This window comes from Pristis pectinata, chromosome 37 (assembly GCF_009764475.1).
Source record: "Pristis pectinata isolate sPriPec2 chromosome 37, sPriPec2.1.pri, whole genome shotgun sequence".
NCBI lineage: Eukaryota > Metazoa > Chordata > Chondrichthyes > Rhinopristiformes > Pristidae > Pristis > Pristis pectinata.
In genome coordinates, this window is record NC_067440.1 from 5,273,657 (window position 1) to 5,290,709 (window position 17,053).

General features: G+C 58.0%; 1 protein-coding gene and 1 long non-coding RNA gene across 11 annotated transcripts in view; both read left to right on the forward strand.

Annotated features, from left to right (window-relative positions):
- LOC127586586 (lysine-specific demethylase 6B-like) overlaps positions 1–16,916 on the forward strand; it is a 213,194-nt gene extending 196,278 nt beyond the window's left edge. For 9 of the 10 annotated variants that reach the window (XM_052044654.1, XM_052044661.1, XM_052044659.1 and 6 more), the window contains 11 exons: positions 396–501; positions 2,174–2,379; positions 3,372–3,439; positions 3,944–4,015; positions 4,844–4,992; positions 6,014–6,128; positions 8,844–9,031; positions 10,067–10,208; positions 11,043–11,169; positions 12,374–12,544; positions 15,398–16,916. In XM_052044654.1, the coding sequence (XP_051900614.1) occupies positions 396–501; positions 2,174–2,379; positions 3,372–3,439; positions 3,944–4,015; positions 4,844–4,992; positions 6,014–6,128; positions 8,844–9,031; positions 10,067–10,208; positions 11,043–11,169; positions 12,374–12,544; positions 15,398–15,424 (1,371 nt within the window). In that variant the 3' untranslated portion in view covers positions 15,425–16,916. The remainder of the gene's footprint in view (positions 1–395; positions 502–2,173; positions 2,380–3,371; positions 3,440–3,943; positions 4,016–4,843; positions 4,993–6,013; positions 6,129–8,843; positions 9,032–10,066; positions 10,209–11,042; positions 11,170–12,373; positions 12,545–15,397) is intronic. The other variant, XR_007958709.1, reaches the window with a different exon arrangement.
- LOC127586601 (uncharacterized) lies at positions 14,224–15,326 on the forward strand. The gene is made up of 5 exons (XR_007958712.1): positions 14,224–14,309; positions 14,360–14,512; positions 14,564–14,716; positions 14,819–14,901; positions 15,004–15,326. It is a non-coding gene; the product is annotated as an uncharacterized LOC127586601 (long non-coding RNA).
- Positions 16,917–17,053: the final 137 nt, after the last annotated feature.

Genomic DNA, 17,053 nt, shown 5'->3' on the forward strand with positions numbered 1-17,053 from the left:
CTCATGATAGAATGGCGGAGCAGACTCAATGGGCTGAATGGCCGACTTCTGCTCCTTTGTCTTCTGGCCTTATGGGTCTATTTCCATGCTGTGTAACTCAGTGACTCTCTTCCCGATTTCCAGTTTTTTCTTTTGATCTTTCATTTTATTAGCCGAAGTTCAGACGTTTGCGTCAGGCCCCTCCGTGCATTGAAGATGCGAAGGAAATTTGGGGTAGAAGTCTGACTCTGAGCTGCGGGGTGTGTTCAGGAGGAAGGAGGGGGGGCTCGCCATCTGTCCTGTGGATTCCCAGATCCCAGGGGGCTGAGGGGAACGTGGTGTGGAGGGGCGCTGAGTTAACGTTGCTTCAATTCACCTCTCCATCTCTCTCCCCCCTTTCCTTTCACCTCCTGCAGTTAGAAAGCAAGCGAGATGCCTTCTCGCCAGTGCTGCAGCAGTTCTGCACGGACCCCAAGACCCCAATCACCGTGATACGGGGGCTCGCCGGATCCTTGCGTCTGAGTGAGTGACTACGTGTTCAAAATCATGTGTAGAAATCAGTGCGGTGGGTGCGGGGGAGGACTAGGTCTGCCCCTCCCTCAGCCCTCAACGCTCTTCCCCTCCCTCCGAGCCAAAGGCGCGAAGGGGGTGCTGCTGTGTCGTCGGTTCTTCCCTTGAGACGTTACTGTAAGCCCGTCGCTCCCCTGTCAGGTTGAGAGCCCCTGCCCCTGTTAGAAGGACAGAAGGGACCCCTCTGGTATCCCTGGCCAATATTTACCCCTTGCCCAACGCGACTTATCCAGTCGTTAACCTTTGTGGGATCTTGCTGTGCACATTTCTCTACCCCCCCCCGCCCTTACATTACGACAGGGGGACTGCGCCTCCTTTGTCAGTCGAACAGCGACTTTGGCGTCTCCGGATGTGAAGGCACGCTGACCTCTGACCCGGGGAGGGGGGGAGAGGTCGGCCGGGATTCCTGACCTTGACCTTTGGGGTTGCTGCTGCAAACCTCCAGAGCGGTGGGAAGTGGGGTGGTGACCCCAGACCGGGGGAGATAGTCACAAGATCCTGCAGACGCTGGATTCCAGAGCAACACGCAATCTGCTGGAGGACTCAGCAGGACAGGCAGCGTCTGTGGAGGGTGATGGATGGACGGTCCAGTTCCCTCCATAGATGCTGCCTGACCCCGCTGAACTCTAAGGCAGCTGCGGACCCCCGTCTTTCTCAGCGCTGTGGGGAGTAATCCTCACACTGAAGGTTTACTCGCTGGATTTTTGGGACACGAGGGAGTGTCCAGACCAAGAATCCATGGGAAGTAGTCTCAGAGGAAGGACAACCTTCCTCTTATCGAAGGTTGGAGCCAGGAACGAGGGCTGAGGCGGGGAAGGCGAGGGTGGGAACAGGGACAGAGGGCCACAGACGGTGGGATCTAAGAGGAGAGGAAGGTGGGGCATGGAACCAAATAAGGGAGGTGGGGAGGGCAGAGGGGAACAGTGGGGGGGAGGGGGAGCCATTGGTGGGTGACGGACACATGGAGTGGGTGACCTTCCAGTCACTGTTCCCGCCCTCCCCTCCTCCATCTGCCCTCTACCCCTCCTCATCTGGATCCACCTCTCACCTGCCGGCTCCTGCTCCACCCCTCCCCTTCACCTCTTCATACCGGCCATCTCCCCTCTCCTTTCTCAGTCCAGGTGAAGGGTCTCACCCCGAAATATCGACCGTCCCATCTCCAACCCGCGGACGCTGGTCGGACCCGCTGAGCTCCTCCCAGCGGGGTCTTTGTTGCCCCAGAGTCCAGCTTCTGTGGTCTGTTGTGTCCCCAGAGGATGGGAGTCAAATGGTCGATGGGCGGTGGAGAGTGAGGAAGGAGTCCTAGTGACCGATGCCCAGACCCAGTGCCGTCTTTGTGGGGGGAATGTGGAAGTCGACCCACACTGTAATAAAGCAGACAACAGCAGAACCAAGGGGCGTACAAAAGGTTATTTACTGTTTAATGCTAGCGGGAGTGGGGGTACATGGAGGAGCAAACAGTCAGTGCTGCTCTTCCCTGCACGCAGCCCGACTCAAGGAATACAGGGTGCTAACAGACTTAAATACATTGTTCTCCGGTTGGGTGGTTGGAACAGAGGCTCAGTGGGTAATGATGTTTCAAACTGTGTCCCCCCTCTGCCCTCCTTCCTCTCCCGTGGAGCAGATCTGGGCCTTTTCTCGACCAAGACGCTGGTGGAGGCCAACGGGGAGCACGCGGTGGAGGTACGCACCCAGCTGCAGCAGCCGTCGGACGAGAACTGGGACCCGTCGGGGGGCAGCCAGACCTGGCCCTGCGAGAGCAGCCGCTCCCACACCACCATCGCCAAGTACGCCCAGTACCAGGCCTCCTCCTTCCAGGAGTCCCTGCAGGTCAGCCCCCCCATCCGTCGCCGGGGTCAAGGGTCAGGGTGCACCACCAGGGGAGCTGGGTGGCGGGGCAGGCCTGAGGGGGCCGAGTGGCCTACTCCTCCTGCTGTGTTCTTGTGGGAGGGGTGCCTGTGCTTGGTCAACTCCCAGCGATGGTGATGGGGAACACAGAGGGTTGAAAGCACAGAGGCTGGGAAGAGGTCCTTTGAATAGCCGGTGGGGTAGATATAGAGAGATACAGCAGGGAAACAGGACCTTTGACCCATCGAGTCTGTGCCGACCATTTACACCGACCCCATTGTATTCTCCCCACATTCACAACAACTCCCCGCAGATTCTACCCCTCACCCGCACACTGGGGACCAATTAACCCACGGACCCCACACGTCGTTGGGTGTGGGAAGGAACCGGAGCACCCGGGGAAAACCGACGGGGTCACAGGGAGAACGTGCAAACTAACACACACACACACACACACACACACACACACACACACACACACACACACACACACACACACACACACACACACACACACACACACACACACACACACACACACACACACACACACACCACAGAGGTCTGGATCGAACCCGGGTCTCTGGCCCTGTGATGTAGAGATGATGTTTCCACAGAGCTGCCCCCGTAAGATAGTCACTGATCAACCTGTTGTTTGGTCAGGAGATGTCTTCAACGGAAGGTCAATAGAAAGATCGAACTTGTCCCTCGGGGAGTGCTGGGGGTGAAGGATTGGGGTGGTGGGGGGGTAATGGAGGAAGGGAGAAATCAACAGGGGTGTTAATTGTGGGGGGAGAGTGGGGGAGAGGGAGTGGGGGGAGATTGGGGAGTGTGGGGGGAGATGGGGAGAGAGTGGGGGCAGACAGGGAGAGAGAGTGACCCCCTCCCCTGAGCCGCTTAACTGACCCCCTCCCCCCGACTGACCCCCTCCCCTGAGCTGCCAGACTGACCCCCTCCCCGTACTTTCCCGGCAGGAGGACAAGGAGAGCGAGGAGGAGGAGATGGAGCCCGAGTCGGAGGGAGCCACCCCGCCCGACAGCAGGTATGGCCCAGCGCAGGGCAGGCAGCCCACCCCCTTGGGGAGGGGGGGGGTGGTAACTAGGAGACCTGTCGTGGGGGGGGGAGCGAGGGAGGGGTGTCAGTGGGAGGTCAGAGGCGAGGAGGGGGCTGGGTGGTGCCGGGGTGTAATGTGCAGGGGGAGGGGCGGAGATGGGGACTTGCAGGATGGGGAGTGAAGGTGGGTGGTGGCGAAGGGCTGGAGGCGACGCTGGGAGGTGGGGGGGCAACCCCAGGGGGTGGGGGTGGGGGGGACAGAAGGGCTGGAGGTGAGGGCCGGGGGGATGGGGGAGAGAGGACCCCAGGGGGTGGGGGGAACAGAAGGGCTGGAGGTGAGGGCCAGGGGGAGGGGGAGGGACCCCAGGGGGTGGGGGTGGGGGGACGGAAGGGCTGGAGGTGAGGGCGGGGGGGTGTGGAGGGGAACCCAGGGGAGGTCAGTGTTGGGAGAGGGTCGGCGTTCCGCATTTCACTGACTCTGCTCTCCCCACAGCGAGAGTGGACAGAAGGGGCCACTGAAAATCATCAAGTTCGGCACCAACATCGACCTCTCCGACTCCAAGCTGTGAGTGCACGCCCTGCCGACGCGCAGGGGAGGGTGGGGGTTCCCAGGGACCCTGGGCTACAACACAGGAGACTGGCTCCCAACACGGCAATCCCATCATCCTCTATACCCCACCAAACATCCGCCCCCAGATTCTACCCCTCACCCACACACTAGGGGGGCAATTTACAGTGGGCAATTAACCCACCGACCCCGCACGTCGTTGGGATGTGGGAGGGAACTGGAGCCCCTGGGGGAAACCCATGTGGTCACAGGGAGAATGTGCAGACTCCACACACACAAACACACACACACACACGTACACACACACACACACACACACACACACACACACACACACACACACACACACACACACACACACACACAGCACCAGAGGTCGGGATTGAACCCGGGTTTCTGGGGCTGGGAGGCAGCAGCTCTTCCCGCTGCACCACTGGGCCGCACTGCAGCCCTGGCTCAGGAACTGCCAAGTGTCCTGGGTTGATCGCAGAAGGAGGGGAGTTTCCCGTGTTCCCACCAGGAAGGCATCCAAGGGATCATGGGTGGGACTGGATTCTGCTGAGATTGCAGATCATCGAGTGCAGGAGGAATTTCTTCCAACAACCTGATGTTAGCCCTTCAAACTGCAGAAAACAGCCCCCTACACCATCCCATCACACACTCCCGGGGTCTGACACAGAGTGAAGCTCCCTCTGCACCGTCCCATCACACACTCTCAGGGTCCTGAAGCTCCCCCAACTCGCCACAGTGAAGGTCCTGGCCCCTTGCCCTGAGCCATGTGCCGTGTGCCGTGCACCACTCTCACCCCTGCCCCTCTCTCCGCAGCTGGAAGCCACAGTTACAGGAGCTGCTGAAGTTACCAGCCTTTATGCGGGTCTCATCCAACGGGAACATGCTGAGCCACGTGGGACACACCATTTACGGGATGAACACTGTGCAACTGTACATGAAGGTGCCCGGCAGCCGGACACCAGGTGGGTCCCACCCCAAACCCCCTCCCCGTCCCACCCCAAACCCCCTCCTCATCCCACCCCAAACCCCCTCCTCGTCCCACCCCCAACCCCCTCCCCGTCCTACCCCAACCCCCTCCCCGTCCCACCCCCAACCCCCTCCCCGTCCCACCCCCAACCCCCTCCCCGTCCCACCCCAACCCCCCTCCCCGTCCCACCCCAAACCCCCTCCTCGTCCCACCCCCAACCCCCTCCCCGTCCCACCCCCAACCCCCTCCCCGTCCCACCCAAACCCCCACCCCGTCCCACCCCAACCCCCTCCCCGTCCTACCCCCTCCCCGTCCCACCTCCAACCCCCTCCCCGTCCCACCCCAAACCCCCTCCCCGTCCCACCCCCAACCCCTTCTCCGTCCCACCCCCACCCCCTCCCCGTCCCACCCCCAACCCTTCCCTGTCTGACCCTCAACACCCTCCAACCCCCAACCCCCTTCCCTGTCTCAACCCCAACCCCCCACTATCCTCACTATCCAACCACCAGCCCCTCCCCATCTGAAACCCAACCCCTCCTGTCCCACCCCCAATCCCCCCTCCTCATCTCTCTCTCTCCCTCTCTCCCCATCCCTATCTGACCCCAACTATTCCCCTTCTCCTCCCCTCTCCCTCCCCTCACCCCCACTCTAGGGGGGAGAATTCACAGCAGCCGATTAACCCACCGACCCCGCACGTCGTTGTGATGTGGGAGGGAACCGGGGGAAACCCACGCGGTCACAGGGAGAACGTGCAAACTCCACACACGTGCACACACACACACACACACACGCTCACACACACACACACGCTCACACACACACACACACGCTCACACACACGCGCGCGCGCGCACGCACACACACACACAGCACTGGAGGTCGGGATCGAACCCGAGTCTCTGGAGCTGTGAGGCAGCAGCTCTACCCGCTGTGCCACTGTGAACCATGGGCCTCTCTCAGATCTTCCTCTGTCTGGTCAGTAATCAGTGCCACCATTAACCTCTCCACCATCACAGGGCACCAGGAGAACAACAACTTCTGCTCGGTGAACATCAACATCGGCCCCGGGGACTGTGAGTGGTTCGCTGTACCTGAGGCGTACTGGGAGAAGATCAGCGAGTTTTGTGACAGGTAAACCCATCCCTCGTTCACTGATTGACCCACCAGAACGGCCCACAGGTCCGCACTCCTACACCCATGTAAACTGTTGGGAAGAGCACTGCTGTTCCAACTCTTTGAGACAATAGCTTGTTAAATAAACACTGTCTAGTACGTCAGTGTACTGCTAGTGTTAACTGAATGCTCAGTGAACTTAAGCAGCCGGTGGCTCTGCTGTTGAAAATCCTACGGCAAGCTTAATTACTTGGTAATTGTCACATAGGATTTCTTTATTAGTCACATGTACATCAAAACACACAGTGAAATGCATCTTTTGCACAGAGTGTTCTGGGGGCAGCCCGCAAGTGTCGCCACGCTTCCGGCGCCAACATAACATGCCCACAACTTCCTAACCCGTACGTCTTCGGAATGTGGGAGGAAACCAGAGCACCCGGAGGAAACCCGCGCAGACATGGGGAGAACGTACAAACTCCTTACAGACAGTGGCTGGAATTGAACCTGGGTCGCTGGCGCTGTAATAGCGTTACGCTAACCGATACACTACCGTGCCTGCCCAGGACTCTGCCACTCCAGAGAAAACAACCCAAGTTTGTCCAACCTCTCCTTATAGCACATGCCCTCTAATCCAGGCAGCATCCTGGTGAACTTCTTCTGCACCCTCTCCAGAAGCCTCCATGTCCTTCCTGTAATGGGGCGACCCGAACTGAACGCAATAAAATCTTTAAAACACATTTATTTAAATCAAGTCTTAACTGAGCACAAGAGCCCTCAAGCGTCGGGGCTGAGTCGCAGTTGGAAGTTCTTTGGAGTAGTGAGGCAGGTCCTCAACTGGCCAATCAGATATGGCCGTTCCCCAGTTCCTCTCCTTGACCAACGGAGCCCCCTTTTGGAGTCGATGCCTGCTGAAGTCGGATATCCCACCCCAACTCTTATCAGCTTTGAAGTAGAGTTGGGGGCTAGTTCACCTAGACGACTTGGGATGCTTTGTTGACTTAGAACATAGAACAACACAGCAACACACGAGGTGCTGGGGGAACTCAGCGGGTCAGGCAGTGTCTGTGGAGGGGAAATGAGTCGACGTTTGGGGTCGAGACCCTTCATCTGGACTGATGAACTTGTCCAGAAGGGTCTCGACCCCAAATGTCAACTGTCCACTTCCCTCCACAGACACTGCCTGACCCACCGAGTTCCTCCAGTACTTTGTGTGTTGCTCCAGACTCTAGCATCTGCAGTCTCCTGTGTGTCCACAGAACAGTACAGCCCAGGGACAGGCCCTTCAGCCCACCATGTCTGTGCCAGCCATGATGCCGAACTAAACATCCCGTCTGCCTGCACATGATCCACATCCCTCCATTCCCTGTCTGTACATGTGCTTGTCTAACAGCCTCTTAACCACCTCTATCGGATCTGCCTCCCGTTCCAGGCACCCACCACTCTCTGTGTAAAAAAAACACCTCCTAAATCTCCTTTAAACTTTGTCCCTCTCACCTCGCAGCTCTCTCCCCTCGCATTTGACATTTCCACCCTGTGGAGGAAAAGACTCTCCTGTGCCTCTGGTAACTTTATAAACCTCGATCAGGTCTCCCCTCAGCCTCTGCCGCTCCAGAGTTTGTCCATCTCTCCTTTGTGCTTCTCCCTTTCCTGCTTTGGGCTTGTGATTGGCAGGCGGTGGCTGATAACCCTTTCTGTGGGGGAGTGAGGCGGGTGTACAGTGGGTGGGGGTCAGGGTGAGTGGTGCGCTGGTGACGGGGAGCGCTGCGGGGTCCGAGCAGCTCCGCTGGTTCCAAGGCGCTGTACGGCAGGCTGCTCCTTCCTCTTCCCTGCTCACCCACGGGAGCAGGACGTGGCTCTCCCTGACCCCGCCATCCCTCGCGGGTCTGACCTTCTCCCACGCCGGTGGCTGCTGTCAGCTCTCCCCAGGTGTGTAGGAGTTGGTGGGAAGGTGGGGGGAATAAAATGGGACCAGTGTAGGATTATCAGCTGGAATCTGGAACTCAAGAAAAAACTCGTGAACTCCCTGTCCTGCCCTGGAGTAGAATCTGATTCCGAAACGGATGCAGAGAGTAAATTGGTTTATTATTGTCACATGGACAGTGAAAGACTTTGTTTTGCACGCCATCCGTACAGATCATTTCATTACAACAGTGCATTGAGGTAGTGCAAGGGAAAGTAATAACAGGTTGCAGAATAAAGTGTTACAGCTACAGAGAGATGCCCCAGATCGAGAAAGGCACACAGCACGGAAACAGGCCCTTTTGCCCACTGAGTCTGTGCCAACCATCACTGACACCGATCCCCCCCCAACTCCCTCCAGATTCTACCCCACTCATCCACACACTAATTTACAGCGGCCCATTGACCTACCGACCCCGCACGTCGTCGGGATGTGGGAGGGAACTGGAGCCCCCGGGGGAGACCCACGCGGTCACAGGGAGAATGTGCAAACTACACGCACGCGCGCACGCACGCGCGCACACACACACACACACACAGAGAGGCAGGTGCACACACACACACACACACACACACACACACACAGGCAGACACACATACACACACACAGGCAGGCACACACTCACTCACACACAGACACACAAACACACAGCACCGGAGGTCAGGATCAAACCCAGGTCTCTGGGGCTGTGAGGCAGCCTCTCTACCCACTGCCCCACCATAAATACTCAAGAGACAGGCAACAACTTACAGGTCCCTTCCGCTCCTTTGCAGACACAATGTGGACTACCTGACGGGCTCGTGGTGGCCGGTTCTGGAGGACTTGTACGCTGCCAAGATCCCGGTGTACCGTTTCATCCAGCGCCCTGGAGACCTGGTGTGGATCAACGCGGGCACGGTGCACTGGGTCCAGGCCACGGGCTGGTGTAACAACATTGCCTGGAACGTCGGGCCCTTGACTGGTGAGCACAGCGCATGGGGGAGGGGCTGGGGAGAGTGCAGACCCTTCACACCGTCACCCAAAGCCCAGGGACGGGAGCCCCACCCCCTGCTCGTTGGCTGCACGGGAGTTTTGGTGCCGCGCTGGCTGGCGCCAGTTGTACTGAGGGTGGCAGTCTTGGCTGTGGAAGTGGGCAGCTGCCCCCACCCTCAGGCATGTACACCGGCCGATGCTGCAGCCGTTAATGAGCCCAGAATTAAACCTCCACCCACTCGTTCCTGGGACCAAGTGTCTGGTATCAGTCCTCCTCTGTACTGGCTTCGTTCAACATCTAACCTATTCCTACCCTGGGAGTGTGTGACGGGACGGTGTAGAGGGAGCTTCACTCTGTGTCTGACCCCGGGAGTGTGTGACGGGACGGCGTAGAGGGAGCTTCACTCTGTGTCTGACCCCGGGAGTGTGTGACGGGACGGCGTAGAAGGAGCTTCACTCTGTGTCTGACCCCGGGAGTGTGTGACGGGACGGTGTAGAGGGAGTTTCACTCTGTGTCTGACCCCGGGAGTGTGTGACGGGACGGCGTAGAGGGAGCTTCACTCTGTGTCTGACCCCGGGAGTGTGTGACGGGACGGTGTAGAGGGAGCTTCACTCTGTGTCTGACCCCGGGAGTGTGTGATGGGACGGTGTAGAGGGAGCTTCACTCTGTGTCTGACCCCGGGAGTGTGTGATGGGACAGTGTAGAGGGAGCTTCACTTTGTGTCTGACCCTGGGAGTGTGTGACGGGACGGTGTAGAGGGAGCTTCACTCTGTGTCTGACCTGTTTTCTCTCTCCAGCACCTAACTGGAATAATTTGCTAATTAACTCCCAAAGTTGCTGTGCTGTGTTTTACAAAACTTGAAACCGTAGATCTGTTTCTAAAGACGAGCAGAAATGTCTGAGACGTCAGGGTTGACGTGCCCCTTGGATCTGAGACCGGCGCTGATGTCTGTGTGTTGGGTTCAAGGGGTGGGTGTGTGTCCGCGGGCAAGGCTGACCTTTCTCCTCTCTCTCCCGCCGCAGCCTATCAGTACCAGTTAGCACTGGAACGCTACGAGTGGAACAAGGTGAAGAAAGTGAAGTCCATTGTGCCCATGATCCACGTCACCTGGAATGCAGCTCGAACTGTCAAGGTCACCGACCCTGACCTCTACCGCATGATCAAGTAAGGGGCTTCTCCCCCGCTGGCCCCGCCTCCCCCACTGACCCCGCCTCCCCCACTGACCCCGCCTCCCCCACTGGCCCCGCCCTTGACCCCGCCTCCCACTACCCCACTGGCCCCGCCTCGACCCCACCCCCACCGGCCCCACCTCCCTTGGCCCCGCCTTCTGCACCCCAGCTCCCACTGCCCTGCTGGCCCCGCCTCACTGACCTCCAGCTCTGGCCCCGCCCCTTTGCCCTCCGACCTTTGCTCCCATCACGTTCGCACTCGACATCCATTCCTGTCGATCCCTCCCTCCCTCCGTGTCCTCTGCTCTCGCCCTGTGCCCTTCCCCCTCCCCGCCCTCCCCTCCCACACTCCCCCTCCACGAGGCCGTGGCTCCTGCTCAAAGTTTACGCCTCAGTCCACATCGTTGTCAGGTCAATGTCACATTGTGGGATCTTGCTGTGTGCTCCTACGTCACTGCCTCCGCATGCAAGGCGTGGCTGCGGAATGCTTTGGGGTGCTCCAAAAAGGAGGTGGCAGGTGCTATGCACATGCAAAACCTCTCCCTCTTCTCCCTCCGACGTACAGAGAGGCCATTCAGCCCCTTCCCACACTAATTTTCCCAGTGACCTATCCCCCCTCATCCTCATCAAACTCCCCCCCCCCCAAACCTCTGCCCCTCACCCACACACAGGGGCAATGAACCCCGAGACCCTGCTTGTCGTTGGGATGTGGGAGGGAACCCAGGGGGTGGGGGGGAGAGTCCCACGCTGTCTCTGGATCACGTTCCGTCCTTGACGCCTGCCCGGTTTGGTCACCGCGAGTGGGTCACCTCTCACCTCTGACCCTCAGGTATTGCCTGCTGACCTCCCTGAAGCACTGTCAGCTGCTCCGCGACGCGCTCATCAACAGTGGCAAGAAGATCATATTCCAGAGCCGGGTGAAGGAGGAGCCCGCGTATTACTGCAACGAATGCGAGGTACGTCCTTCCCCGGGGAGGGGCTCGGGGGTGGCCCCTCATCAACGCACCATCTGTTGGATGGGGTGGGGGTGGAACCATCCAACCCCACCCCCAGACCTGTCTGTGCAGAATGGGACACGGGGCCAGGGTGTCACTGCCCAGTATTTACCCCCCAACCCCAATTGCCCCCTGAACTGAGGAGCAGTTTACTGTCAACCACTGGATTACCAAGGGTACAGCTGTATATAACTGTCACAGGAGGGTTAGTAACCAGACCAGCTCAGGTCAATCCTGATAATAAAGAACAGTTACTAAAAGTGGAGGGAACTCTGAATGTAGGATCAGTAGTGTGTATGTACGTCAGACGTTTGAATATAATCTTATGGGCGCTCGTTTGTACAGAGGGGGTGTCTGTAGTTTTGTAGCCCAGGGATGGTCTGTACTTACCAAGGATTGCACAGTTTGGCTTCCTTTTTTTAATATAAACGTTTATTAGCTAAAAGCACTACAGAAAGACAACCAGTGTCAAAATTCTAACCAACACCCGCACGGTTTGGCTTCCTGCTACACCCAGGCCTGCCTTCCTCCCAAGAGGGGTCCTCGTGACCTGATGGGCTTTAACGACTGTGCCTCACACCCGCTTGCTTGTAAAACTCCAGCCTCAGCTTGACTCCCTCAAGTCCCACGTCCGGATTCGAACTCTCGCCTCGAGAGGAGTGGTGCCTGTACAATAACTCCCCATGGCCCAGAGGGAGGCTGTTCAGCCCATTGTGTCCATGCCAGCTTCTAGCCCCGGCAACCTATTCTCTCTGACACGCCCTTTGATTCCTTTGCTACCCATTGACAGACTTAGGGGGGCAATTCACAGCGACCAATTCACCCCCCAACCCCGCACGTCGTTGGGGTGTGGGAGGGAACGGGAGCACCCGGGGGAAGCCCACGCAGCCACAGGGAGAAGGTGCAAACTCCACACACACGCAGGCACACACACACACGCACTCACACTCACACACACACACACGCACTCACTCACACTCACACACAGCGCCGGAGGTCAGGATCGAACCCGGGTCCCTGGCGCTGTGAGGCGGCAGCTCTACCCACTGTGCCAGCGGGGATGTTAAGCCGGCGAAGGTAACGTGATTATAACTGTCGACTCTCTCCGCCTGTGAAGACTGACCGCCCCCTTTCTCTCTCCCCCCCACCCCCACCCCTCCGACAGCTCGAGGTCTTCAACCTTCTCTTTGTCACGAGCGGCAACGGCAGCCGCAAATCTTACATTGTGCACTGTGAGGACTGCGCCCGGCAGCGGAGCCCCTTGCTCCTCAATGTCGTCATCCTGGAGCAGTACAAGATGGAGGACCTGGTGCAGGTGTACGATCACTTCACACTGGTGAGTGAGGGGCTGGGGGTAGTGAGGGGGCAGTGAGGGGGCAGTGAGGGTCTCGGGGGCAGTGAGGGGCTTGGGGGCAGTGAGGGTCTCGGGGACAGACTACACTCCGACTTCAGAGCCCCTGCACTAACCACACGTCCCAAAGACCCATCACCCTCTCTCCTGAATGTGCACGAAAACAGGAGCAGGTGTAGGCCACTCGGCCCCTCAATCCCTGCCCCATTCTGAGGCTGATCTGCCCCAGGGCCTCACCTCCTCTTCTGTGCCAGTTCCCCACAGCCCTCAATTCCCCCGTCCCTCCAAAAAATCCATCCCCCTCCTCCTTAAACCCCCCAATGATCCACCTCCACCGCCCTCCAGGGCAGAGAACTCCAGAGATTCCCCTCCCGACACACCTCAGTGTTAAACGACCGACCCCCTGATCCTGTAACTCTGTCCCCTCGTCCGAGACTCTCCCACTGGTGGGAACATCTCCACACCGACTCTGTCACGTCCCCTCGGGATCTGAGATCCCCTCACTCCCCTAAACTCCAAGGAACACAGACCCAACAGTATCTGGCTGTGATGGGACAACCCTCTGATCCCGGGACCCCGCCTGGAGGGTCTCCAGTGCCGTAACACACAAGGCGACGGAGGAACTCAGCCGGCCAGGCAGCATCTATGGAGGGAAGCTGTGAAATGGGCCTCCCTCCCTTCATTCCATGCCCAATGTCCTCTCCTCTCAGACTCCATCGTCTTCAGCCCTTTGTCACCTCAGCCTCTCACCCCCCTCACCTGGATCCACCTATCAACTGCCGGCTCCTGCTCCACCCCTCCTCCCACCTCTGTGTACCAGCTATCTCCCCGATGAAGGGCCTCGAACCCAAAATGTCGGCAGTCCATTTCCCCCCACAGATGCTGCCCGACCCGCTGGGTTCCTCCGGCATCTTGTGTGTTGCTCCAGGCACCAGCACCTGCAGTCTCCTGTGTCTCCAGTGCCCAGTAAGGAGACCAACACTGAGCCCATTACCACAGGCTTGGCCTCACCAGCACCCTGGACAACTGGTACATCACTTCCCTGTTGCAGCTCCTTCCTCTCCAGGAGACCCGTGTTACGAGGCGGTGGGGGCTCCATTCCGAGAAAACATTCCGCGTCGTGACTTCCCGTAACGCAACTCCCCCTCATCTGCGTCGCACCCCAAGGAATGTGTGTTGAGGAGGATAAAGTTTGCATTTATTCACTTGTTTCTCACACGAGTTCCGTCAGAGTGAATTTTATTCCACATCTCAAGTTTTTGGGCAGCGATTTGTGAATTCCATGGGGGGGGGGGTTTCCGTTAGCGAACAGCCGTAATGCGGGGGGGCGGGGGTCACCTGTACTCAGTGACCGAGCCCCTGGAGTGTCGGGGAAGTGCCAAAGGTTCCTCTGAGCTCCCGTCCCTGTTCTTACTCTGAGGGTGTTCTGGACTCCCTGCAGTCAGGGACTCCTGCAGCTGCAGCACTGATGTGTCGAGGGCAGCTCTCTGCCCTGTGGGACCCAGCTGAACCCAACCCACCCCTGTCTCTGCCCATCCCCAGGAGGGCAAAGCTGCCCATGACAGACCCAGGGCTGAGCTGGTGCAGAGGAGGCAGTGGGAGGCTGCAGTACTGACAGGTGCCCTTTGGTGGCACTGCCGGCGGGGGTTGATGCCCGTCACTCAGCACTGCCCCTCTCAGGTGGGTGGTGGTACTTCAGGTGGCCCCTCGGCTCAGCACTGCCCCTCTCAGGCGGGTGGTGGTACTTCAGGTGGCCCTCAGCTCAGCACTGCCCCTCTCAGGTGGGTGGTGGTACTTCAGGTGGCCCCTCGGCTCAGCACTGCCCCTCTCAGGCGGGTGGTGGTACTTCAGGTGGCCCCTCGGCTCAGCACTGCCCCTCTCAGGCGGGTGGTGGTACTTCAGGTGGCCCCTCGGCTCAGCACTGCCCCTCTCAGGCGGGTGGTGGTACTTCAGGTGGCCCCTCGTTTCAGCACTGCCCCTCTCAGGCGGGTGGTGGTACTTCAGGTGGCCCCTCGGCTCAGCACTGCCCCTCTCAGGCGGGTGGTGGTACTTCAGGTGGCCCCTCGGCTCAGCACTGCCCCTCTCAGGCGGGTGGTGGTACTTCAGGTGGCCCCTCGGCTCAGCACTGCCCCTCTCAGGCGGGTGGTGGTACTTCAGGTGGCCCCTCGTCTCAGCACTGCCCCTCTCAGGCGGGTGGTGGTACTTCAGGTGGCCCCTCGGCTCAGCACTGCCCCTCTCAGGCGAGTGGTGGTACTTCAGGTGGCCCCTCGGCTCAGCACTGCCCCTCTCAGGCGGGTGGTGGTACTTCAGGTGGCCCCTCGGCTCAGCACTGCCCCTCTCAGGTGGGTGGTGGTACTTCAGGTGGCCCCTCGGCTCAGCACTGCCCCTCTCAGGCGGGTGGTGGTACTTCAGGTGGCCCCTTGGCTCAGCACTGCCCCTCTCAGGCGGGTGGTGGTACTTCAGGTGGCCCCTCGGCTCAGCACTGCCCCTCTCAGGCGGGTGGTGGTACTTCAGGTACTTGAGTGTTTACAAGGCAAAGATAAATGGATTTTTGAATACTAAGGGAAATGATGGTTAAATGAGGTTGGGTGTGATGCCCCCATTTGTTGACTAGTCGGTAGCCTATTCCTCTGAAAATTCCGTCAGTGAATTTTATTTCACATCCCAAGTTTTTGGGCAGAGAATTGTGAATTCCGTCAGGGTGAATTTCTGTTAGCGAACAGCCGTAACTCGGGGGTCGCCTGTACTCGGTGACCGAGCCCCCGGAGTGTCGGGGAAGGGGGGAGCTGGGTGTTCACAGTGGGTGGTCTAACTCCACCTTTCCCTCTTTCTCTGCAGACGCCTCAGTCAGCATCATCCAGATGACGAGCTCTTCAAAAGCCATACCAAATGCTTCTCTCTGTCCGAGGTTCCCCACCCCCAGCCCCCCCCCCCACCATCCCCACACCGTCCCACACCCACTGTCCCGCCAGAGACCAGCCTCGCCCTCTCACCCGGCGGACTTTTTTGTTTTGCATCAACCAATCAGCTACGTGTTTACTCGACCTCATCATCAGCGGCTGCAGCTGCTGGTTGCCCGCACGAGGTGGAAAAGCAAGATGGCCGCCGCACAGGTGTGTGACAAGATGGCTGCCCCGCAGGTGTGAGACAAGATGGCCGCCCCACAGGTGTGACAGGATGGCCAGCCCACGTGTGACATAAGATGGCCGCCCCACTGGCGTGAGACAAGACGGCCGCCCCATGGGCGTGACAAGGTGGCCGCCCCACCGGTTGTGTGACAAGGTGGCCGCCCCACCGGTTGTGTGACAAGATGGCCGCCCCACTGGCATGTGACAAGATGGCCGCCCCACGCATGTGACAGGATGGCCACCCTACTGGCGTGTGACAAGATGGCCGCCCCATGGGTGTGACAAGGTGGCCGTCCCATGGGTGTGAGAAGATGACCTCCCCTCCCCTCCCTCCCCGTTGTCACTGAGACGGGCGACCGGCTGTTTACGTTCTCGAACCTCTATCACAACTTGATGCTGCAGCAATACCACTTTGGCCTTCGGAGACGGGAAGAGGAAGAGAGAAAAAATGGATTTAAAAATAAACTTTTTTTATTAAAAAAAAGTAAGCATTAAGAAGTGGTTTTGGATTGCTAAATACGGGTTATAGCAAGAATTATTTTTGTCTTAGCTTTCTTGTTTGTGTTTTTATGTATTGTGTCACTTTACTTTAGACACACAGACTCACAGTGAAGACCCCACGTATAAATTATCCATCTCATCACCCATTCGATTTACCTCCATTTTTTTAAAAGAAAATTTCTAATGTACAGTTTTTGGTTTTATTTATGAAATTCTCTATTTATTCACTCTTAATGGTTTTTCCCCTGAATTTTCACATTTTTAAAAACGATTTAGTTTCATTAAACTAAACACTTTCAGCTCCTGTACTTTAACCCATTTGCACACTTTTTCCCCTCTTCCCTCCTCCTGCCTTTGTTCTTCTCTCTCTCTCTCTCTCCTTCCTTCCTCGTCCCTCCCTCTCTCTGCTCCTCTCGCCACCCTTGTCCTGATCTCCCTCTGCACCTTAGGAGCCCACCCCTTAGACCTGGATTAGATCAAACTCGTTTTTTAACCCCTTTGAATTGTGTGCTGTTATTTTAATCGTAATTAAAGTTGCGCTAGGGGTTTTTTCCGAAACGCGAGAATAAGTTTTGAGGCAAAGTTGAAGATTCACTATTTTTTTTGTTGGATTTTATGGCAAGGGTATGTTTTGGAGTTTACTGCACTGTTAACACAAACTGAGCCAGAACTGTCTTAACTTTGTGAAATTGTCTGACCTAAACAATAAAAGCTTTTGATAAACTTTATTCATCGCCCTTCATTTGTTGGGCTGGCGGGTGTGGGTCGTTCCTACTGGCGTTCCCCTTCTGTGTGAGGAGCAGCAGATACGGAGTCTAATCCGACCGTGCCGACCGACTTGGTTACTTCGGCTGGTCCCATTTGC